The following is a 25795-nucleotide window of genomic DNA, read 5'->3' on the forward strand; positions in this document are numbered from 1 at the left end:
GCGAAACGGGGGGACAAGTTTCCGGGACGAGGGGACAGAGGGGCCTTAATTTGGGGACGGCGGGGGGACGGTGGGGGGACGGCGGTAGGGGACAAGAGGGGTGTATATATCTATGCATATGGTATTTAAAAATGTTAGTTATGAAAATATGTATTGCAATATAGGATGTAAAGATGTAAAAGAGTGAATACTTGAAACATTGCGTTGAATTGGAACATCAAACATTAAACATAAATAGTCGAATTTGCAAATACTGAATAACAGGATGTCCCCCATCCTCGGTGGAGGTGGTGGAATCTAGTGGCACCGCTGGGGACGGGGAGACGGAGTCCCCAAGTCTCCGGTGCGTTGAAGTCTCCGAGACGTTGGGCAAAAAGGGGGGGGACGCGTCCCCGTGTTACTATGGTTATAGCAGAGAATAAAAAATCCATGCAGGGGCAAAAGGGAAGCCTCTCTTCTTGAAGATGAATCTTGACAGCCGTAAATTCCATAGCATGAAGCATGCAAAAAGGGAAGGTTATAATAAAAGAAAATGATACAATACATTAATGTTTTTTGCAACTCACTGTCATATTTTCAATAGGCACAAACAACACACAATAATTTATTGTAATAGAAGATCAGAATATTAATGGTTATGATAGGAAACATGTTGAAGAAATAAAGTACAACTGCAGAAAGTACAGGTACATTTATCAAAAGCCTGAAGGTGATATCCAATTTGTAGTGTCGGAAAATGTTATGTCCAAGGATTTCTTCTCAGTTGATATATTGAGAGTGCAAGTAGGCAGGGCTATCCTATATTTGACCATCAGATCAAAATCGTCAATAATATATATTCACACTAGAAATATGTTTTCAAATACAATAAACCTAGGTCTGTCATATATTAGACATTTTAGGTGTATATAATTTTTTTGACAATGAAAACAAGATCAGTTGATACGCTGCCTCTTGCGCTTGAGGCTATCAAAAAACTCTGTGATATCTGCACCTGTAACAGGCCTTGTAGTGCTCAAAGATTCCTGCATATTCAACACCAAAAGTCATCAGATAGTCTCGCACTCTCCCATGCTGACATGGCAAAAAACATGAGATGCATATAGATAATACTCTGAGGGCAAGCTACCTAGAGATGCATTGTCAATAAATCTATGGATGATAAGGTACGGCAATTCAACACAATGATCACTTTGGTAACAAATGAATAGAAGATTGAAGTTAATTTCACCTCCACCAATTCTTGTTTACTCGATTTGCTATCCTATTTAGTTGCTAGAAGGTTTACACTACACAACATTAGCAAAAAAGCTGACAATAAAGGGAATCCATGGTTGATGTATTTTCTTTTATTGACTATTGCATGCAAAAGTAGACAATACATCTTTAATAAGTCATGAAGCAATCATGCAAATCTCTAAACCAATTTAACCATCCAAAAATTTTAAGATATGGATGGCAAATGCAGCAACTCCTAGTTATGTTTTGCCACCACAAACCGATCTACATCATCCATAACACTTAAAATAAAACATTCCATTTGTAAAATAATGATTATGATGTTCTCCAATGTCCAGAACTAGTTTACTTCAAATTGTATATCAACCACAAGGAATAAACTCATTCAACTGTGCTTATGACCACAATCATATATTACCTCAGTGCCATGAATGGTCCAAAGAAAACAGCGCAAGTCCTGCTAAAGAAAAGACAATCAGACTGGGACCTCTATAAGAACAAATACCACAGGCATGTGTATAGGACCTATATAAGAATGAATACCATGGGCATGTGTATGTTGTTTGAATATTAAATAATGAGATCATGGATAAAGCAGAATGAAAGAGTCAAACTCCACCAGCATTCACCTCTCACATAAACTCCTTCATGCCTCAAACTCTGCTAGGGATCCACCAATGTTAAATCATGGAATTCAGAACAAAGAGTACAAAGTATATTTTATTGCATTCTTGGTTACTGAAGTAGCTCCATCTAAGAGATAATAGTCTACACAGGTTACAGTTTAGGTATGATTTAGAGGCTGGGATTTCTCAAAATGCATTAAACTACTGATGTTGTGTAGTTTTCTATTCTTCCAGAGAGGGAGTTTGTTTTCTTTGTCTTAACCTTGTTATCAATTATAGCCATGTGTTCTTGTATATGCTAAAGTAGAAATATATATATTTAAATTAGAAACTAAACTAGAACAACTACTGACTATTAGTTCCTCATACATTCAAATTCACAAACTAACAAACACAATGCTCACAACATTAAACTAAATGGAGTTGGGGTTTGAAACCATCACATGTCAATTAATACAAATCATAGAAAGAGCAATGATTGTTTGCTGAGGCTTCACCCCTTTGTCAGTACAACACATTAATTGGAGCTATTTTTCATGCATGCATTGAAGTGTTGCAGTTGCAAGCTTAGTTTGTGTCTCAGACAAGACATTTTCTGATTTTGCCATAAATATTATCACTAAAAGTTATAGAAAACCATAGTTACACCACCGTTGCGGATGGTGGAACGAGGGGATGGGTTTCTGGTATATTGGAACAAAAGGCATCAATTCAGAGATGGCTGCAGGGATGGGGAGAAGGAAGAACGGGATGTTGTGTATACTATATACAACGCATATGATGTCAATACCAAGACAATACCACCAAAAAAAGGGGAGGCAAACCATTGTGAAGTCAAACCAGAACATGCGGAATCGGATGATTCGAATTGCCAACCTTCATGCACTTGCAGTTGATAATGGCAATCACAAGCTACCTAGTGATAATGAGGCTGTTCTTAAGGCTGAGATTGCTAGTACCAATGCCAATGGCACTGTTTGTGCTTCTAATTTGCCACAGCATGAGGATAATGATATGTTTGATGACTTTTGATGATATTTGATTAGTGATGGCTGAAAGCTAATGTTGGCATTATTATTTTTAAACTGAAACATTGATATGGTGGTGTATTTTGGCATTTTGCTATGTCATTTAGATGAAAACAATAATATATGTGGTGGTGCAGTTTGCTTTGTTGCTTTACTATACCATAGTGGTGTATGAACTTATTGCTGCTACACATGCATATAGATAGAAACATGTGTTTTGAATGGACAAACACAAACCCACCCCAAAAAATTGTGAATAAAACTCAAACCTGAATCAGGACTGACAACTAAGATTTCTATGCTAATCATTTCACAAATTAATATAATTGATCTTCGAATCTTTTTTCCCAAAATAGTGTATATTAATATGATTTCTTTTATTCTAAAGTCAGTAGAAACAAAGAATGGTGAAAATAACCACTAAACTTACAAGGAAAGAACGCAGCTCAGTTTTCATGTCATTGAATCCACTGAGAAGCTCGATTTGTTGTATATGACCAAGATTCTTAAGGAATGCAGCTTCAGCACCTTCCTGTTGTTGCAATTTCTCTTCTCTCCTCTGCTTAGCAATTTTCTCATATTCCTCAAGTGAGTCATCCTTATCAAGCAAAAAAGCAACTCCAGTAAATGTAAATAAATCACAGCAACTTTTACATCTACAAAGATTCTCTCTCCAAGTTTTGGTAAGAAACAACGGTTTTATCGTCTCTGCTGTTTGAACAGGAATGGCACTGTTGTTCTTGAGCTTGCACTGCAACCCCTCATTTAGAACTTTTCCACTTAAGGTATGATCTAACAATGAACCAGAATTCCCAACCAAATGCCCACCATTACGAATTTCAATGGAAGTTGTGCCTTCTGCTCCAAGTTGTTTTGCTTTCTGATTGGTACTATCAACAACTTGAATTGAGTTTAAGTTGGTGTCACATGAAGAGGATGACAGAAGCTCTTCTGACCCTGTCGTCATATTTCCAGCCTTCAAACTAGACAGATTGTTTTCAGGAACAGCTGGATGTTGAAACTTTGAATTTTCACTGACTTTGATGTTGTCAAAAGTAGGCTTTCTCACTGGCTCATTTTCCTTGACAGCGGCATTGACAGGATTGGGAAACTGAGGATCCACCATATGTTCCACAGTAAGAATGCCATCCAAATTTATCTTTTCAGCATCATTTGCATTGCAGTTCTCTTGCTGCAAATGTGGAAGACCGTTGCTTGTAAATGTCTCACTCAGACTTGATGTTGGCAAAGAGATCTCTTGATAAAAGGTCAAGAATGAACATCGGAGAGCACAATCTTGGCAAACAAAATCCTCATATATGGGTTCTCCTTCATCATCTTTTGGTATCTGCAGGGAAACCGTGCAATAGTGAATAGATAACCTATTGAATTTTATTTGTCAAAAAATGCAGCATCTTAGTTCAGCATGAAATTGGGAGAAAAATTCTTGGAAAACAATATAATATTCTGCTTAAGCTTATCCCTAGACAATCGGATTAACTTGAAAGCTCAGCTCATATCTGTCATCTAATTTTACTCAATTACATCTCATATAACTCAATTGAAGTTCACAATTATCTACATGATTTATATAGGGGTAGAGCACAAATTACCAGTTAACTTGTTTTTTCTAATAAGCATTCAAAATTATGCCCACAAACTAAACTATTTTCAATATATCCCTTCTTTGGCTGGTGCTGTTTTCAATGTCTTGCAATTCTTCTACTCTCAATAGCTTATAGTAGCATCTAAACTCTTACCTTATCTGCTGATTCTAGACCAAGATGGTTCTCATGGAACCAGTCCTCACAGATGCAGCATTGAATCATCTCTCCTTGGTCCTCTCCATCAGGATCAGGATATGGTCTGTGACATGTACAGTACAAACCCTTGTAGTTCTGATTGTAATTGTTTCTATCATTCTCACTATCTTTATCTGCAAGTAGCTTGCAATGGTTATCACCAAACTTTGCATTCCCACAGTCACATCTGAATCTTCTTCTGGTCCATAATTCGACCACCTTGAGCACGACAAAATATGTGAGTACTACAGAAAAAGAATAATATTAAGTGCACTGAACAAGCATATTGGAAAACAACATGCAGAAACTATTGGGACTGTATATCCCAGAAAAAGTCTGCATGCAGATAGACAAACGACAACAAAAATAAATAAATACATAGCAATTAAAACCAGATCACACAACAATAATGCCTATTCTAAACGATTGATTTCTTCTGATGATAAAAGAATGCATAACACACAAATCCCAGCAACTGAGGATCTAGGATCTAAAGTATACAGAATACTTGAACAACACTACTAATAAAACTAAATATTCTCTGCTTGATTCCTAGGAATTGTAATTTTGATAATTATAAGTCACCAGAAAATAATCTAGAGTTACATTATAGCATGATGCCAAAAGTACAACGTTATCAATAAGAATACAAAAAATAAGAACCAGGTAAGTAAACTATCAGATAAGTAATAAAAGAACACGTGCAGCAGGATACCTGTCAACCTAAGTTGTTGAATCGTGAGACTTTTCTGGACATTAAACGTACCAGAATAATATTCTGAAATAAATCTCCTGTGGCTACACATCTGGGATTTGTGTTTTTAATGTTTAGTGTTCTAATTTGATCTTTTAGATTATTATAAGACCTAGACTGCTGATTAGTGAACTCTGAACTTATCTAGCTTGAGATTTTGGCTTGATCTTCTTGATACAGAAGCATGAATTAAATACAAATGATATGTTTAAAATTTTGAAATTTGCAATGGTTTTGTTTTGCATATGTATAGGTATATGACATTCTAAACTTAATTCTATTTTTCAGCTGCATATATAGATACATACATACATATATACACACGTACACATATACATACATACATACATATGTATACATATTTGTATGGATGTACCAAGAACATACCAACCCCCTACAAAAATTTCTGCCATACCAGCATTTAATACCCGTACCCGCTCCAGTTCCCAATTCGGCACCTTAGCCGTCAACGAATGCTGCTTGAATATCAATGTCAGCATATATTTGGCAAAAAGAAACAAAAAGCACCATAATAACATTTCTCCATTTTTGTGTATCACAACAGCTCCGACGTGACAAGCTCCACATGCATCTCTTGCTGACAAACTACTACAGTACTTTGTTTATAGCTAAATTTGATTTTCCAAAGTTTTTTGGTTGGGATAATTGTCTTAGAACTGGCTGGACACATTGCCAGTTAGCCAGTAAGAATCTCCACAGTGGACCATGTTGCTTTAAGTTATGAGAATCATTGGAATTTATTTCAATGGTTTTTTACTTTTTAGCCTGTTTTCATCTATGTTAGAGTGGAGTTTTTGCACATGCTTCTCTCACCTTCCTTTGTCACAACAATTTTCCTCTGAGACCTGTGTTTGTTGGCAAATCACTCTGTAAATCACGCTGCCCATCATGTTTGCAAAAATCGCAACTTCTCTGGTCTGCCCATTTTTTTAGAGCCAAAGCAAAGAGGGTTTTTATGTTTGCAGCCTGTGTACTTCAACACAGAAGTCACATTCTTCCACATTGTCGATGTTCTTCCCACAACCAATTTCCAAGAAGTGACAACATTCTGTGGTTTTCTTTAGTATTTCGATGCCATTTTGAGTTTTTCTACGTGAACATCCTGTTTAAATTGGTGCAGGGGTTTCTTTTTCCTGTTTGGCAGCACTATAACAGTCAACCCCTCGCTTTGCTTTTTGCAATTTTCTACATGGCTGCAGAAGCTAGATTTTCAAGATTTTCTGGACATTTTATTTCACGATCTTTGAACAAAATTGTCTGTAAATTTTCAACGTAAGGTTTTCACCAGTGCTAGGGTTGGATAAAAAATTTGTTGAATTTTGGTTTTACAATTTTTGAACAAAATTGTCTGGAATTTTTCAACCTAAGGTTTTCGCAAAAGTTCGGGTTGGAATAAAGTTTGTGGATTTTTGTTTTTCAGATTTTGGCTAGGGTTTTGCACAATTTTCCAAAATATTGTGGTCATGGGTTTTATTTTATTTTTTTAAAATTTTAAAAATATTATTGGGTTTATAAAATTTTTCTGCGAAAAATTATTGTTCAGTTCATTAATTTTTTCCAAAAACATTACTGTTGGATTTTTTTGGTCTTCTCCCAAAAATAATGTCTCGGTTTTCCAGTGATTTTTTCTGATAATAACATGACTGGTGTTACTGGCCTCAAAGTCTTTTTAATTTTTCCTTAGTTACCAGGTTTGTACCCACATGCCATGTACCAGGTTTGGGTACGCAACCAGTACAGGTACTCACTGGGTTCATCCACGATACTTAAATGCTTATTTGAATATTTTTACACTGTCAATTGGCATTTATTATTTATCTTTGGCTTTTGGCATTGATCAATGATCAAGTATCATACTACGAAATGATTTAGTTCTACGGTTCTGTACATTTCTCTTATTATTTAGTATATATTAATATGCATACACACACAAACACATACTGGGCTCTCGTATATGAATCCATCCTGAACTCGAACCAGTAACTCAGAGTTTTTCTGCAAACTATAATTATAGATGGTTTGGGAATTTTCTCCACAAAAATCATGGTTTCTTGTAGTCAGTTTTTGCTCGTAGTGCTCATCTGCAAACATTTTTGACAGTTTTATGAACAAAAACATGGCTGTCTTTCTCGAGTGCTGAATGGTTTGATTATTTACTCCACAAAATCAGGGTTTCAGTTTGAGAAGCTAAACTCGGTGTCCCTTCCTACAAGGAGATAAACTTTGTTACCCAACATCAGGTTATGCCTTCTATACATTAGCAACCAAAAGACCGTTAAATTATGTCTTTTGTAGGGTAGTTAAAACCTGTGTCACAAGCTTCGCCGAATTTTCAGCGTGAGGTTCAGAAAAGTTTGTATCAAATTCGTACGGTGAAAAGTAACTCGGCCGCCTTCTGAAACTGTATTATAACAATGCATTGTTTTAGAGTAAATCGCATTGGTTGTTTGACACCTAGGGCAAATATTTTCAGTGTTTCACGCTGCTTGCGAATTTTGACTGCTGGGAAATCTGTGTTATGCGCATTTCTGGCTGTGGCTTATGTCTGTCGGCATCACTGGAAATCTTCGTAGCTTGTGTACCCAGTGTTGCAGAAAATCTTCATTGCCCGTGGCTGCTGGCATTGCATTTCCTTGGTTGTGTTTGGTCAGGAATATCTCACTGCTCGAAACCTCTGGCGTCATCACTAGCCTAAGGTCGCACAAGTAGTCTGACTTTAATGTTTTAAAGATTTAACACAATGTATAGTTTAATTTTTTATTTAAGGTTTTTTTTTTTAATTTAGTTTTTGTGCCTTCCAACTTTTACATGTAAATTTAGGTTAGTTTTAATTTGTTCATGTATTAAAGATAAATTGTTTCAAGTTTATTTATTATTTTAAAAGTAAAAAATTAACACAAATATTTTCTTGTTTGAATATTTAGTATTTAGTACATTTTATTTATTATTAATATAACTTACTGATTAATCTATAAACAAGTAGTTTTATAGAGTTAGAATAAAAAATTAATATATTTTTATCTTTATGTTTTAAAAGATATAGTTTAATTATTATATTTTATTAGTTTGTATTTAAAGTTCGATATTTTAAAATAGAAACTAGTTTTATTTTAATTTAATTTTAATTTTTGTGATAGAATTTTAAATTATTTTCTTTTCTTTTTATGTTAATTAAAATAGTACAAGTGGCAATTGAAAGGTTCTTAAAAGATCAAATTCTAAAATCCCAAATATGTATATAGAAAACATCTCTGCAATCATCCTTTCACGTGTTTCTTATGGTTAACATTTGTTAAATGTAATATCTTTTTGTTATAATTTCAAATCTATTCTCTAATGTTAAACAATTTGAATAATTTATCATATATTTACTTTTCTTTCAAAATTATATAAGGTGAATTTAATGCCGAATTTTTTTTTATTTTTTTGACCTTGTCAAACATCGTCCAAACTTCATAGTTGTCAAACTCAAACTCGAACCTTGCGACTTAGGTTAAAACAATGACCATGAAGGGGGATATGAAATAATGTGATGTTTCTAATGGTCACCTAGATTGCTTTAGTAAGTTTCTTATTTTCTCTTACCGTTTACAGGTGTTTCATTTGAAACCATTGTGTAATCAAATAATCTGTTATAAACATAGCCTTTCCTCTATTTGCTTATTGTGTTGATTGGGCACTTTGTGATCCCTAAACATCCTGATTCTTTTGTTGCGCACTTTGTTGAGAACTCTGTTGTCCACTTCCATTCTTATGGTTGCCTTGTTTGTCCTCAGGTGCATCCCTTGAAGGATTTGGTATATTACTTGCATTGGGATGTGGAGGCGTATTGAAATTGTTTAGAGGTATGGAGGACGTGAAAGGTCCATCTTTCCTCTTATTGTTTCTTTGATAAAACCTTGCATTGCTAGTCGGTTGTTGAAATGTTTGGTTCCCACCCATTCATTGAACAACGTCACCCAAAGGTGGGAAAGAAAAATCTGACCCATTGTTATACCCATTTTGATCTATTACCTCACTAACTAGCCCGTTGGCTAACTCGGGAGGAAATCTCCCTTGTTGTTCTTCATATGCTTCAAATTCTAGTGGAAATGAAATCTCCTCAAAAGTCAAGCATTGATCATATCCTAAGGATGGGGCAATTTCATACCCCATGACCTTAATATCTTCCTGATTGATTGACTCATCTACTATGTTCTGAAACAAGTTGGGTGCCCTCTTGAACTCAGCACATCCTAACTCTGAATATTGATCAGTCTCATGGAATTTGCAATATTTAGACAAGACAGACTCAGCTAGAAATATTCTATCCACAGGCCTACTATCCCCTGAGGCTTGATTATCAAGTGGTGACACCACATTTCCATTATTTGAGCATGTGTTTCATGTCCTCTTTTGGTTAGACTAATTGATATATCCTTGATCTTGTGACTGGCCGCTATCTTGATGATTGTTATTTTGATTGTTCCTTTGATAACTACTACCTGGGTTATTTCTTTGATCGTCTTTGTCTTGATAGTTCCTTTGGTATCCACCCTCTAGATGATTTCTCTTATACCCTCCTTGACAACTTCCACCTTGATTTTGATAATTATTTCCTTGATTACCTCCTTCATTGTTCCTTTGGAAAGCTTGGAGTTGATTGTTTTGATTTCTCAAATAAGTAACTTTTGTAGATAGCTTCATGACTTGCTCGATCAATTCTTTCATTTCATCATTTTCTTCTTGTGTTCTCGTGGATGAACTTGCACTTTGCAGATAAACTGGCATTGGTGGTGGTGTCTAAGACAACGGAGGTCCCAAATGTACCACGAGCTGATTTGTATGTGTTTGGTATGTAAGTTGTGGAACTAGATTGTTCAGATACCTAGCACTTAGGGCTTCCATTCCTTGTTGGCCCAATTGCTTCCCTTTTTCAATTGCCTTAGTGTAAGCTCCATTCAACGTTGTGGGAGTGGGATTTGTCATCCTTGTAAACATAGTTGTCTAATTGACTAAGGCACTGTAATATGCTTCCAAAGCACCCACCTCTTGCATTGTGTAAGGGGCTCGCAATCTCGTGTAGGCCTTGTGGAAACAATTATTAAAGGAACTTATTGATTCTTTATCGTGTCTCCTAACATCCACAAATATCCTACGTAACTCCAATGGTGTGATGGGCATGACAAATTTTGCAATAAATGCTTCTTTAAGTTGAACCCATCCTGTTATAGATGACATCGGCAAGTTGACGAACTAGTAATAAAGTTCTTCCCCCAATGAGTAATGGAAAAGCCTACACACTACATCCTCGTGTAGAATCCTTCTGTTGCACAATGCATCTTCAAATACTCTAATATGCTCCTCTACTATACGATTGGTGTCATTAACAAAAATCTTGGAGTAAAATCCTGTCGGATTCTTTGGTAAGTCATGATATTGTTGAAACGAGATGGGTGAGGCATTGTTTTGAATCCATGGTGGTTAAGACATCGTTGCTTGATTTACTTGAGCTTGAACAAGCTTACTTGAGGAGCTAGCCAAACTTGAAATATTAGCTACCCAATGATTCCTTGCTTTCCTGTGAAATTGCAACTAAACTAAATCCTCCTATTGGTTTGGTGTAGATCTTAGTATCCTTTGCTTCTTATCTGATTGCAATTTCTCAAACCTTTCGAGGGAGAAAGACCCAATTCTTCTATCCGGCTTGACTACAGTTCAAACCCGACTGGTTTTCCTAATTTGAATTTTCCTCAAAAGCGCTCTGAAATTGTCGTTGTGCTTTCCTTTCTCTTTCAAGCTTCCTTTCTATCTCTCTTTGACATTCCAACCTTTTCTGAATTCTCCCTTGAATAACTTGTCTTTTCTTTTCCTCTTGATTTGATACGTCAATGGTGTCGAGATACTCTCTAGTATTCTCACTTTCCTCCCAAGCAATTGAGCACAAAGTGGCTACAATATGATCTTGAAGCGTTTCCCAAGTTGTTCTAGGTTGATTTGATCTAGGAAACACCATCCTTCTTCATGGTTAAATACCAACAAGTCCTCAAAAGGAAACACTATCATGCCCTCCTTCTCTACGCCAAATAATGTTGATGGCACAACAATGGAGGGTATGTCCACCAATAGTGTTTCTAATTTTCAAAGTTGTTCTAAGAATGAATTCCAAATCAGCCCTCCTTCTAGCAGCATATAATGTTGAGGTCAATTTTGTACCACCACATAACATATAGGAACTGAATACTTGATACAAAATATCAACCACTCAACCCTCTCTTGAAAAGTAAATACTCGTGAAGAACACGAGAAAAAACTCCAAGATTCCTTACAACTGTGGATAATAACTCAGTTATATTAATGTGATTTGTTGGTTAATCACGTAGGCGAGCTTAAATTCTTCTTTCAAGGATATCGAACTTTTATTGTGACGGTGATGAAATCTAGCTTTGCAATGTATACTAGTGCCAAATGATGTTGATGGTGATGATGGAGGGTTTGTTCACCAACAATGCTTTTAATTTTCTAACTTTCTTCTTGAATGAACTCTAACTACTAAACTACTTGCTTTACTTCTACTCCTATGAATGGAAAGATTAGCAAATGGATGGAGATTAAATCTGATGAAAACTTACCAACGGCGCTACCTCCATAGATGCAATGATTCAAGGGAAAAAGACTAGATTACCACGCAAGGCTTCCTAACAAGCTACTAGGATGCTAGTGGCCTAGTTTATAGAGCTCTACCAAACATCCGCTAGTATCACCATAAAACTATACATCTATTCTTACTCTTGCTTAACAACTTTCTTGAAATAAAATCCACTTTAACAATTTCAATGGAATTTAAGTTTAACTATTAGAAGTAGAAACCATGCAATAACACCAAGTGTTCTTAATCACCATGCAAGTCACAACAATGATAAGAGAAGCAATTTTGGTATTATCTTAAGCAACAATTTTCTTCAACCCTTTTAACTTTCTATTGGAAGTAGAAATCATGCAATAACACCAAGTGTTCTTAATCACCATGCAAGTCACAACAATGATAAAAGAAGCACTTTTAGTTTTATCTTAAGCAACAATTTCTTCAACCCTTTACAAGTGAGAGCAAGTGGCCTTATAGAGGGGCCAAAATTACAACCAACAATAGAGATTAAGAGGCAAAATCAAAGATCCAGATCGAATCCCAAAAACCCTAATTAGGGTTGCCACCCCATCGACCAATGAGAAGATGCCACCTCATCAATGAACCAATATAAGAAAAGGAAAAGTGGCAACCAATGAGAAGGCACCAAAATGGTAGCCAATTAGAATCAAACACCTACCCTACCCAAAACAAAGGAGAAATTGCCACTTGGGCTTACATCAAATGATCTTCTATTATAATTCTACCCTTTTCTTTCACCTTCTTAGCCAAGTCAATGAACTTGGCTAGCCTGTCGTTAACATCCTTCATGGGAGGGCAAGGCGTGTACTTCATCTTGAGCTCAGCTGAAGTCATCATGTTGTTCGTTGCTTTCAATGTCTTCTCATGATCCTTCTCATATTCTTTCACATATCCGATAAAGGCAATGTGGGAGGCAAGGGTGCCCAAATGTTTCTTCCTGATGACAACCTTCCCCAACTCATCCAATCTCGATCCAAACTCTATCTCATTGACGTTCTCCTCTTTGATATCCTCAGAATCAAGTTGAACCCCAACATTGCGCAACATGGTTGAAATGGAAGTGTCAATGCTTGGGCTGTGTTGTGCAATCTCATTTTGTATCTCTTCAAGTATCCTCAATCCGATGGTCAAGGCAACATACCAAGACTCCACCATACTCATTCCCCCTTCATCCACCAGCTTGGCTCTCTCCAAATATCTCTCTAGTAACCCAATAACTGCCCGTAGCCTGGGAATGGCTAAGTCCTTGACTGGAAGGAAATCCTTGCACTCCCCTTCAAATGTTCGGAATTTGTCTCTAATTGCCACCAATGACTTGAATGTCGAGAGAAAGGAAGACAAGAAATTTTGCCCATATTGAATTATATCACTGATCCAATCTTTGATTTCGTGCAGCTAAGTCGATATCTCTTCTATGTTGCTCCTGCTATCTTGCAGAAGGGCTGCTTGACACAACTATTGGATAGGTGGGCAATCTCTCCAATACTTGTTTTCGGCCTCCAACTTTACAATCCTCTTGTTCGCCTTCCTCAACCTTTCTCTAATTGAAACCATGCCTTCCTAGATCTCCTCACACTCCATGTCATCTGTGATTCTTCCCAAGTTATGCTCTACTATCTCATATTCTTAGGCCACAATCTCATCTGCTGCCTTGCTAAGCTTTGGTATAGCAATCTGAACACTTAGGTGACCCTCATCATCGCTCCTGATTACCTTTGCCACCGCTTTTGCAATTTGTTTTTGTTTCTCACTATCTTTCTTTTCCACTAACCTTTGAATATCTTCAACTGTTAAGACAGTCACCACCTCACCTCTTGGCATAAGCATTTGCCTTAACCATAGTGGTGCAATGCATCTCCCTAAATCTGGATTCGGTTCAACTAGCAAAGCATCACCAACAACCTCAGGCGCCTGGCATACTTCCTCAATATCAATTGGCCTATCCTCTTCTTCACTAGTGACTATCATATCATCTCCATGTTGGTTCTCCGAGAGATGAGAGTATTTGGTACTGTCACTATAACTACTTGATTCTAAATCAGAGCTCACCTCTACCAAGACCCTTTGTTTACTTGTATTAACCTCTTGGCTCCTAGCCCCAATTATGCTCTCCCTTGACAGTGTTGCATTTTGTCTCTTCGCTGGAGGCTCCTGACATTCTTTACTTTTCTCAACCTCCAAATTTCTCTTCTTACTCTTAATTGCTCTTTACAGCTGGCTACTGCCCCCACCCTTCTGTCTGACTGACTCTGCTAGACCTTCGTCCTCCAGTTTCGTCTTCTCATAAGTAAGGTGTACCTTTCGACTTTGTAATTGCCTTAACTTTTCATTGTACTATGACTCAGTGTCTAAATCAACTGTCCTTATAACTGCCTCTAAGGAAGGACCCTGATGATCATCCCAATCCACTGGACCCAATTTTGTTCCATCCATTATATCATAATCTTTTCTTAGCACATTTTCATCATCTTCCAGTTCATCGAGAATATCAAGGCCCCTCCATCTGATTGCCCCCATCATGCTCAATAACAACCTTCATCCTATGCATTGGCCCAAAAATCTTCTAAGGTAGGAATATGTTTGAATGTGTTTTCGTGAGATGCCTTGCTAAGACCATTAGGATCGAATCTCTGTCTTGCTCTATACCATCCTAGATGATACCACTCTTAACTCCTCTGCAGCTACAAAGGTGACAAGATTGGGGCACGTATCATTGCCTATTCCAAATGAGAAGGTAATCCCTGTCTCACCTTTAAGTTTCATCATCTTGTCATAATGCTCAAGTTGCCTAGCCAACTCCATCAAAACTATCTTGTCCGGTGGGTACCTTGGAAGTCCCTTGGGACAAACTATACTTCCTGCCACTCTAATATATGTGAATTGCGAAAATTGGATGAACCAATTCCCATACTTCTTAATTTTTTCTTCTGCTTCCGATGAGAGCCTCCTAGCAAGTGTCCCTTGTAATATTCTTACCGTATTCATGGTAAAGGCGTCATAAAACATCTTATAATCTTTCGTGTTATGCAAATGAAGCTGTGGATAGCACTCATGCACCAAACATTGCCCCGACCCATTATCAATTACTCCTAAGGCCTTAAATCCAAAATGTTCATATAGTCTCGCAATCAAATAGAAAAGATAGGATCCCATGTAGAATTGTTGTTGATTTTGCACTGTCCTAAGTTGCAACTCTAAATTTTCATTTGTAATTCTAGCCCAATCAAATTTTCTCTTTCCATTTTAAATTCCATCAATTAAATTGTACATCTAGTTCTCAAATTGCATACCTTGAGCCACGCTCATGATCCGACTGAGAAGCACAATAAGGTCGCCATGCTATGATTTGAAATCTAACTTGATGAGCTTTGACGAGTTGGTAACTCCCTTCTTGCCTTTGTGTAACCAATTCTGCTTTAGATGAATGAAGTTGTCCTCCTAATTATCCTGAAAGAACTTGGTCGCTTGATCCATGATTACCACTGTCATGCCTTTATACTGGGGAATATTAAATACTTCTTTGACCACTTGTCCACTGATGTCAAACAACACTCTCTTCCCTTCATCAAAAATGATGGACTTGATCACAATATCAAACCAGGATGCACACTCCATTGCTAATTCCAGGCAAGGAAAGGTAAGAGGGAAAGTCATCGCTTGTACAATTCCACCCTTGTAGATCTTCTTAGCCATCAGGGATTGTCCTTCCTTCAATCTATCCTTCAACTATACCATGTTCACCGTACCGATATTTGTGTCACTTATTCACCTCACTTTCGGAAAGAAGGTGGTCTTAAGCATCATTTTTCCCTGTCTTTTTTGGTATTTGTTCCCTTTGGGTTCTTGCTTACACTAACATCTACCATCCTAAACACTTATTTTTGCCCCTTCGTTCTAAATGATATGGACTAGACTTATCAATCTCCAAACTTCATTCCTAGGGGTAGGACTACCACTTATTTCTGCCTCTTCATTACCTTAGGATAGACTACACCTATATCTCCCAACTTCAATCCTAGGGTGGTCTAGCTTATTTCTGCCTCTCCAAGTGTCCTATCATGAAATCTACACTTATATCTCCCAACTTCAGCCTATCAATGGAAACGATGAAGTGGTGGATGAAAAGTACAAGAAAAAGGTAAGGGGAATGAACCAAAGCAAGAACAAGGAACAAAATCCGCCTTTAAAACCAATCTTCACCTCTGAAAATGAATGAGAATCTTACCTTAAATCTACCTTCTACCAACAATCGGGCCTCTTCAAATTCAGATCTAATCTCAGAAATTTCAATCCTCCCTGCAAATAATGAATCTCTAACAAATGGATTACTTGCAAAAATTTGCCCCTTTCATCAAATTTCGACCTCCTTGCCAAAATCGTCCAACTTGAAGGAAAATCGCCGCCCTAGGGCAAAAAAGTCCGCCTCAAATCAGAATTCCCTCCATCTAAGATTGCCTACACTTGCCAAAAATCAAATCTCAAATCACCTTGCCTCTCCACCAAATAAAATCGTCATAGCTGGAGGAAAAAATCGCTCAAAATCTTGCAAAAGTAAGATCTTCTCCAAATTCGCCTTAGGGCAAAAATCGCCCATCCAAGGAAGAAATTGCTGCCAAGGACAAATTCACCCCTTTAAAAGAAAATCGCTCAACCAAGGAAGAAGAGGTGGGAATGAATGAGAAATAAGACAAGGGAAGCCCCTCCTTATATCCTTCTGTTGACCTCCAGAGTGGGCCAACTTGCCTGGAGGGAAACAAAATTTAAGTTAAACCCCCCAAAGATGGCCCAATTTTAAATAAAACATGAAAATAACTAATCCCTATAGCGAAATTGGCCCATTTAATTGCCAATTTGACCCAGAATTGCAAAATAGAAACAAGGTAAGCCTAGGAGATGACAAAAAAATTCATTTAACAACATTTTGGCAATTAAAATGTCATTAAATTCAAATCTAGCAAGCCAAAAGCAATTTTCAATTCCAAATTACCAATTTCCTTTAACATTTCTAAAATCCTCCAAGCAAAATTTCAACCAAATTAATGAGATTTTGCAATTTAATCCAATTTCAATTTTGCAATGCAATTTCAATTTTTTAACAAAAATAAATCCTTTTCCTAGCAATCGAAATTCAAGCTCTAAATCCAATTTCACTATCAAAATTTATTTTCACCAAAAAATTTCAAAATTTTCCAACACGACTAAATCCAAAAAAACATTTTGAAAATGCTCAAGCTTATACAATTATATCAAATTTTCAAAATCCATCAAGTCCAAAATTCGCAAATTTGTGCTGCCAGATATTATTTTAACCCTCGAAAAAAAAAGTTCTTGAAACCTGCTAGGCCTAAGGATGAAATTACATGTTCCGAAAAATCAAGTTTCGTACTAGGTGAAAACAAACCAAATCCCCCCTGGCCCGAAGGCGTCCAAAGTGTAAATCACCAATTCAATAAGCTCTAGACAACTCCAAATTTTGCTAAGGCAACCGAAATATTCACAACATCTATAAACGTTGCCAAGGCTTGCCCAAAAAAGGGGGGCCCCAAAATTTTTGGGGCGATGGTGTGAAAACCTCACAACATCTCCCTCCTAGGGGAATGTTTAATTCTCTGTCAACTTGATGCCATGTCACTATCCATCATGTAGGAGAAGTACAAAATCCTGTAATAAGGTAACAATTCACTTTGGAAGATTACTGACTAGTCAGTGCAACGTTAAAAGCAGCAACCAGCATATTCAGAGATAGCGACTATCTGTTAAAGATTAAACAGCGATCCTAAGATGTAGATGATATGGATTAATTAATAATTCACAACAACATTCAGGTGGCAATTTTTAAGAAGATAAGATTTAATTTAAGAACCATGGAGAGGCGCATGCAATAGCTGTCATTCCTTGAAGAGGTGTCGCCTAAGGGTCACAACCCTCTGTTAACTTCTTAGATCTCTGCAAATGTACTAACGATTGCCATTGTAATTTACCCTTCCATCCAATATTCCAACTCAATGCTTCCCTCAAGTTATAAGCACATTTTTGTGAAAGCGATACCAAACTGGTCAAACAGAGGTACCTTCACAGATTTAGCGTAGGTTGTGTTCCAATCTTCATCAAGGACAAAGACCATACGGAAAATGATCAATCCTGTACAAAATGGCATTGATCCTGTGGTTCAAAACAAACATCACTGTCGTGCCGGCAGTCTTCTTGCTAGCGTGACATCCCAATTGGCCCCTCTCTAACTTACAGTCCAAGCATGGCATGTGGGTGGCCTCTATTCAACAACAATCAAACAACACTTGATCGTCTTTCCAATATATCAATAGGCCACAATTATTATTGCCAATCTTCTAGTATTATCAGTTTCTAACATTTGCAGTCTTGCTCTGATACCATGTTAACTGTTTAGATCTCCGCAAATGTACTAACAATTGCCATTGTAATTGATTGTGTTCCAAATGCATATTGAATGACTTATAAATATGAGAGGAAGAGACATGTCTCACGAAGAGACATGTTTCTTGTGGTTAATCATCATTAGATATAAATAATATATAATATAATAAGTATATATAAAATATATAACTAAATGATGATTTACCAACAACAATGAAACTCATGATCGAATCAATCTGAATGTAACTACAAACTTAACACCCTCCACCAAGATTGAGAGATAATTAAGGGGCATGGAATCAGAAAGCAAACAATCAATCCATACAAGAAATAGCAACCCTCGTAGAAAGCAGACAATGCCCACCAATAAAGAGACAGATTGAACCATTCAAAAGAAAGAAGCATCAAAGAACATGAATGCGATTCAAGTTAACCAGCAGTAAAGGAAAACACCGATTCAGATCAGATAAGGCATATCAAGATGGATTCATGCAACTACAGCAATCAAGTAAAGAACATAAAATACAGATCAAAGAAAGACCGTTGTTGAGCAGCAAATGCATACAAGTATCAGACAACAGATAAGATCTTGATTCATTATATTAAACAGACAATAGCATTAATAATTTTCTGTATGGATTTAAATTGGGCTTTATCTTGTTGAAAAGGGCAGCTGACTTAGTAAAGATGTATCTCTAACCTAAGTCACAAGGTTGGAGTTCAAGTTCGAGTTCAACAACTATGAAGTTAGGATGAAGTTTGACAAGGTCAAAAAAATCGGCATTAAATTCGAATTATATAATTTTGAAAGAAAAATGAGTATATGATAACTTATCCAAATAGTTTAACATCAAAGCCTAGATTTGAAATTATAACAAAAAGATATTAAATTTAACAAATGTTAACCATAAGAAACATGTGAAAGGATGATTATAGAGATGTTTTTTATATACATATTTCGGATTTCAGAATTTGATCTTTTAAGAACCTTTCAATTGCCACTTGTACTATTTTAATTAACATAAAAATAAAATAAAATATTTTAAAATTCTATCACAAACTTTATAATTAAATTAAAAAAACTAGCTTCTATTTTAAAATATCGAACTTTAAATACAAACTAATAAAATATAATAATTAAACTATATCTTTTAAAACATAAAGATAAAAATAGCCAGTAGTGGCATGTTGTGATGGTTAAGTTGTTGCATTGTTATCCTTGCCATCAAGGTTCAAATCTAATGGGGATAAGGTCCCCCATTTGTGGCCTCACTGGTTCATAGCTCCAGGTCAAAGCGTTTACCCCTCTTTATTAAAAAAATAAATATAGATAAAAATATATTTATTTTTTATTTTGACTTTATAAAACTACTTTTTAATAGATTAATCAATAAATTATATTAATAATAAATAAAATGCACTAAATATTAAATATTCAAACAAAAAAATGTGTTAATTTTTTACTTTTAAAATAATGAATAAACTTGAAACAATTTATCATTAATACATGAACAAATTAAAACCTAACCTAAATTTACATGTAAAAGTTCAAAGGCACAAAAACTAAATTTAAAAAAAAAAACCTAAAATTTAAAAATTAAACTATAAATTGTGTTAAACGATTAAAACATTAAAGTCAAACTACTTGTGCGACCTTCGGCTAATATGGCGCCAAAGATTTCGAGCAATGAGATATTCCTGACCAAAGACAACCAAGCAAATGCAACGCCAACAGCCACAGGCGATGAAGATTTTCTACAACACCGGGTACACAAGCTACAAAGATTTCCAACAATGTCGACACACAAGCCACAGCCAGAAATGCGCACAACACAGATTTCCCAACAGTCGAAATTCGCAAGCAACATGAAACACTGAAAATATTTGTCCTAGGTGTCAAACCAACAATGCAATTTACTCTAAAACAATGCATTATTATAATACAGTTTCAGAAGGTGGCCGAGTTACTTTTCACCATACAAATTTGACACAAACTTTTCCGAACTTCATTATTTTTTCACAGATTCGTCGAATTCCAAACCCCATGCCGAAAATTCAACAAACCTTGTGACACAGTCTCTAACCATATCACATCTCTTGCTTTTATCGAATTTGTGATTCTAAAACAAATTCTAGGACAAATCCCAAATGGGGACATTATAGTTACACAAGGTCAAGTGGTAGACATGTCTACAATTGGCTTGGAACTTATAGATAGCACCAACCATAATATACAAACCCGATAAGTACTCGAAATTTTTTTGCTGTCAAGTTTTCTCCATGTTTATAGAGAAATTTTAAAGGCAGTTTAAAGAAGATATTTTCCAAGATTTTGGATTTGCATCTAGGTAATTCCAATCAGTATTGCAGCACTTTTTGCCCAAATATGGATATCAGAAATTACGCTTCAACATGAATAAACAATTAAACTCGATAGTAACAATAAGCAACCCACAAAGAAACTCAGAAGACCATATTTTGTTAATTAGGGAAACCCTAACCAAGGGAAAACCCTGATGGAGATGGTACACACAAAATGATCCACTAATCAGACATACCTTGTGAAAGGGGTTGACCCTATTAGAAGTTTATTACATACATATAGTGTATCAGTCCTTGTTAGAGGACTAGACCTTGCTAGAGGCCTCAACCCTGTTAGGAGTTGTATCATTGCACTTATGACAATATATAACTATACAAGTAGTATTAAGAATTATCAAAACTTTGCCTATGCTGATATCTCAAAAATCTGATTAGTCACTTGTTGTTCCTTGCATCTGATTTTACCCATATACCTCTACTCTACTCTGATCATCAAAATACAATCTTTCCAACATAAACAAAGCCCACACATAGCAATCATCACTTAGCATAAGCATTGGCAACTTTGCTCAAGAAAACACTCTGCCTTTATACCCTTTTCCTTAAGTTTCCTGTCCACTCAGCCTTGTACATTAGCAATACGTTTCCATAACTTAATATCTACTAGGTGAGGCTTAACATCTAGGACGTCGTCCCTTCATTACTAAGTCCTTGAATTGACAAGTCAATTCAATTCCTTAGCCAAAATGATCAAGTTGTCCTGTGTACTCTACCTCTGCAATATCAAACAGTAAACTGGTTTTCTATACAAAACTTGTGCCAACTGCAAAACTAACATAAGCAGTCATAGATGTATTATGTAGCCTCAGCACGCTACCAAATTCTAAAATTGTAGTTCTGTAGGTGCTCCGAGTGATGCTGACTGACAAACAATATGATTGTGCACAATTTTCCTGGGTTACACACTTTTCTTCACTATAAATACAAATCCATATTTTTACTATAAGCCAACTTAACCTTGTATAATGCTGTTATTAATCACAACATCCATGATCTTACCTCAGCCCACTTGCCAACAATCTCCCCCTTTGGCATTGATGGTAACATTTGCGAAAAATTGGCTATATCCCAAAAAGATATCAAAATTTGCAAGATTTTGAATTCATAAATGATTACTATTTTTAGCCTGTCAACTGTAATTATTTATTGACGTGAATTGATTCGATTTATCTAATATTGGGGATTACACTGATGTAAATCATTTTTTCTAAATTATCCTCTTCTTAATAGGACTTTAACTTTAAATTCTATATAATTATGTATTTGAATACAACTATATTTTTTCTAATTTGATATATTTGCTACTTAATCAAATTTACACAATGTAAATCATTTTTTCTACATTATCCTTTTCTTAATAAGGATTTATATTTTAGGGCAAAGAGATGATATTATTATCATATATTTATCAAATATTTAATAAACTTTAATTTTAAATTCTATATAATTATATATTTGAATGCAAATATACTTTTTCCAATTTACTATATTTGCCACTTAATTAATTTTGCACAAAGGTGATCCTCGTGCAAAACCACTATAGAGAATTGTGAGTTTTCCTCCAATTTTAGGCCTAGAGGGTTTTCATCCTCAAATTATCTGAATCATGGTTAACTTGAGTGGCTTCATAACTGTTTATGTTACTTAATCATGGTTAAATTCACTAACCTCATAACATGCAACTAGTACCAAGAGTAAAACTTAAAATCTAATACCCTCTTCCTAAATTATTGAAACCATGATGCTCGCAAAACTGGCCTTTGGCCTCCAATGCTCTTCCACCTCTAGAAGCAACAAGACTATCATCAATCTACAAGGCTAGGGTACCAATTGTCCAAGCTCTTGCTAGATCTCAAAGTATCTCGAGACTCCCCAATCTAGACTTGATACATCAAAAATTAGACATCATATTCCCACCATATTTATAAACAGAAACATTGCAAAGTCAAAAGGAGCTGACTAGGTGATTGATAGGGGGAACAACCTGAAAATGGTAGACTAATTTACAGTTTAAACTAAAATTATTTATACAATTAATGTTGCCCTGAGGCCAACCCCTCCCCCCTTATAATAGACAATGGCATATTTTAAAAGCAGTACCTCTAGGAGGAAGATCGTGATAGACAACAATAACAATCTATGCAATTAAGTTAAGAAGCCTTGGACAGACAGCAGTAATTTCTAAAATAAAAGAGTACAATTAAAATTGAGAGGTTGGGAGTCCAATAGACAGCAATTATCTCCAGAAAAAGGGAGTGATTCAGAAATAAAATACAATGCATTAAACAAACAGTGATCATGATTCATCCTCCAAACAGGTGCGACATAGACCAAGTTAACTAAAAAGCACGATCTAGAAATGTGAATGAGCAAGAGGAAGCGATGCCTCCAGCTGATGAAGGAATATGTTACTGCAAGAGTCATGACCCTTCCAACTCAAGGAAGGAGTATATATGTGTCAAGGGTGGAATTCAAGAAGACCATGGATGAAGACAACAGATACACATCAATCGGCAGCAGAAACCACATAAGCAGAGAAAATTGAATAAGGCACGGCAGCGAATAAGATAGCAGAAGCCATCAGATATACAGCACACACAATCAGAAGCAGCAGAAAACAGAATCAATCAAGACAGAAGAAACATTACGATATTTCATTATTTGATAATTGAGTCATTACACATGGAGATGTAGACTCCTCGTATAGAGAAGTAATTGAGAGTGAAAATAGACATCTAACAGGAAAGATTCTATGTTACATTACTGAGAAAATAGAAATTACCTAATAAACTAAATAATAAACAAAATAAGCCAAAATGACCACTAATATAGCATTAATTACTTTATTACCCTTCCTAAGTGATCATTTTGGTAACTGCCCAGATGGGGAAAAAATTCAAGTCATTTGGCAATGAATGCATAGAAGACAGACAACTCCTCAGAAGCTCTGTGACATGAGCCTGCTGCGAGCCCCCCTAGTTGGACTTCTAAACAGCCAACTGCTTTCTTCAAAACCTCCAGACATGACCAAGAATCCCACAATAATGACAGGTGATATGCTCCTTGGAACCCTCCTCAATTGTACGTTGTCCTTTCTGCTGAGTGGACACACCTTTGTATTTATCTACGGGAGCAAATACTTGTTCTGCACTATGTCACTAGTCCTACCAAACTGATGTCTCCACCTAACTTGCTACAATAACTTATTGCATGATACAGGAGCATCTTAGGCAGGCTTGCAATCCTGCACGTTTGGAGGGATTTTGGCTTAAAGTTGTGGAGTTCGGTAGATACTTGTGCTCGGCATGGTCCTTGGAACTCGGCATGGTCTCTAGAACTCAGCATGGTCTGTGGAACTCGGCATGGTCTCTAGAGCTTGGCAATGCTTGGGATTTTATTGGTGTTTGGCTTGCTTTTGTTGACACTCGGCTTGCTCTTGGTTTATGTTAGTGTCGAGTTGTTTGTGAGCCGATTTTTGGCATTTAATTTATGTATGTGTATTTAATTTAGTGTTGTAGCTGACTTGTGCCTTGACCTATATTTAATGTAAAGGATTTAATTTAGTTTGTAATGAGTTGGGCCGACTTGTGGCTTAGTTGGGTATAAGTAAGGGGTCTTGTAGAATCTTTTGGCATGATGATTATTAATTCATCTTGGAGAAGGGGATGAGGAGTAGATGCGAATTTTGAAGAGCTAGGGCTGCGGCTTGAAAACCAGAGGATTGCTTGGTGGACCTTAGGGCACAAGTGTGGATTCTTCTTGTTGTTCTCATCCAGTTGTGGATTTGGACTAGCCGGAATTGGTGTGTGGTAATTGGATCTTGTGGGATCTTGTAGAACTGGTATTGTAATTGATGTTTGTATTTGGCCCTAACTCGAAAGGCCTTACAGTCGAGCATATTGTATTTAATCAATTATTTATGAATAAAGAAGTTGTGATTTGGTATCATATCTTGTCTTGTTGTTGCTTAGTTGTATTATTTCCGCTATGTGGTTGTTTGTTGGGTGCTAGGACATCTCCTTTGGGGATTCTCCTGCCTTGCACTGCTTCAGGTGGTATCAAAGCGAAGGTTGTTCATGAGTGTGTAGACAAATCGCCAAAGTTGTAGCAATTTGCACCAGGATCTTGGGTTGGGAAGGTTGATCTTGTGGAGTTGATTGATCTTCTGGATTGGTGGAACTATTGCTTAGGGTCTACGAAAATTTTGGAAGATGTCTCCAAGAAGATTGGACCCTAGGGCAATTGATGATCTTAGTGATGTTGTGGAAGAAAGGATCTCAGAAAAGATTAGAGCAAAATTCAGATCTGAGATTTGCATTGATGAAGAGTGACATGATTGCTTAAATTGTAAGCGCTTTAGGTGGTGTACCTAGGCATGTGGGTACTAAAGGTACTTATGAGGAAGTTGCTGAAGACTTTGAAGTTGTTGGATCTTGTGGTGAGGACAGAACTGATCATGTGGAGAGACCTATTGGAACTAGGGCTAGTCAGTTTGCTAGACCTGGATCTCAATTGAAGTTGAAGCATAAGATGGAGGTTTTTAATTTTTCAGGACTTCTGAAGACCTGATTGATTGGATTGGTGAATTGGAAGACTACTTTGAGCTTGAGGATATCGAGGACCCACTCAAAGTGAGATTGGCACAAACTAAGTTTGAAGGACATGCTGCTCCTTGATCGAAAGAACTACAAAGAGACAGAGAAGAAGAAGGTCAAATGAAGATCTCTAGATGAAGAATGATGGTGACTAAGTTGAAAGCTAAGTTCATTCATGTTCATTATAAACTTGAGTTGTTTAAAAGGTTGGAGAATCTGAAACAGAAAGATATGTCTGTGAAGGATTATACCAAGGAGTTCTACAAGTTGACTATTCGGTTTGGTCATAGAGAATTGTCAAAGGAAAGG

The 25795-nt window shown here is 36.4% G+C and overlaps 1 protein-coding gene across 1 annotated transcript in view; it reads right to left on the reverse strand.

The window, feature by feature from the left end:
• Positions 1-603: 603 nt before the first annotated feature.
• LOC149532304 (PHD finger protein-like protein) overlaps positions 604-25795 on the reverse strand; it is a 52737-nt gene continuing 27545 nt past the window's right edge. The window contains exons 3-5 of the mRNA XM_089803368.1: positions 4654-4914; positions 3324-4241; positions 604-1025 (exon numbers count right to left, since the gene is read on the reverse strand). Coding sequence (XP_089659494.1) covers positions 936-1025; positions 3324-4241; positions 4654-4914 — 1269 coding nt within the window. The 3' untranslated portion in view covers positions 604-935. The remainder of the gene's footprint in view (positions 1026-3323; positions 4242-4653; positions 4915-25795) is intronic.

The sequence above is a fragment of the Cupressus sempervirens genome, chromosome 10 (genome assembly GCF_028749045.1).
Source record: "Cupressus sempervirens isolate cs-2001-9-10 chromosome 10, ASM2874904v1, whole genome shotgun sequence".
Classification (NCBI taxonomy): domain Eukaryota; kingdom Viridiplantae; phylum Streptophyta; class Pinopsida; order Cupressales; family Cupressaceae; genus Cupressus; species Cupressus sempervirens.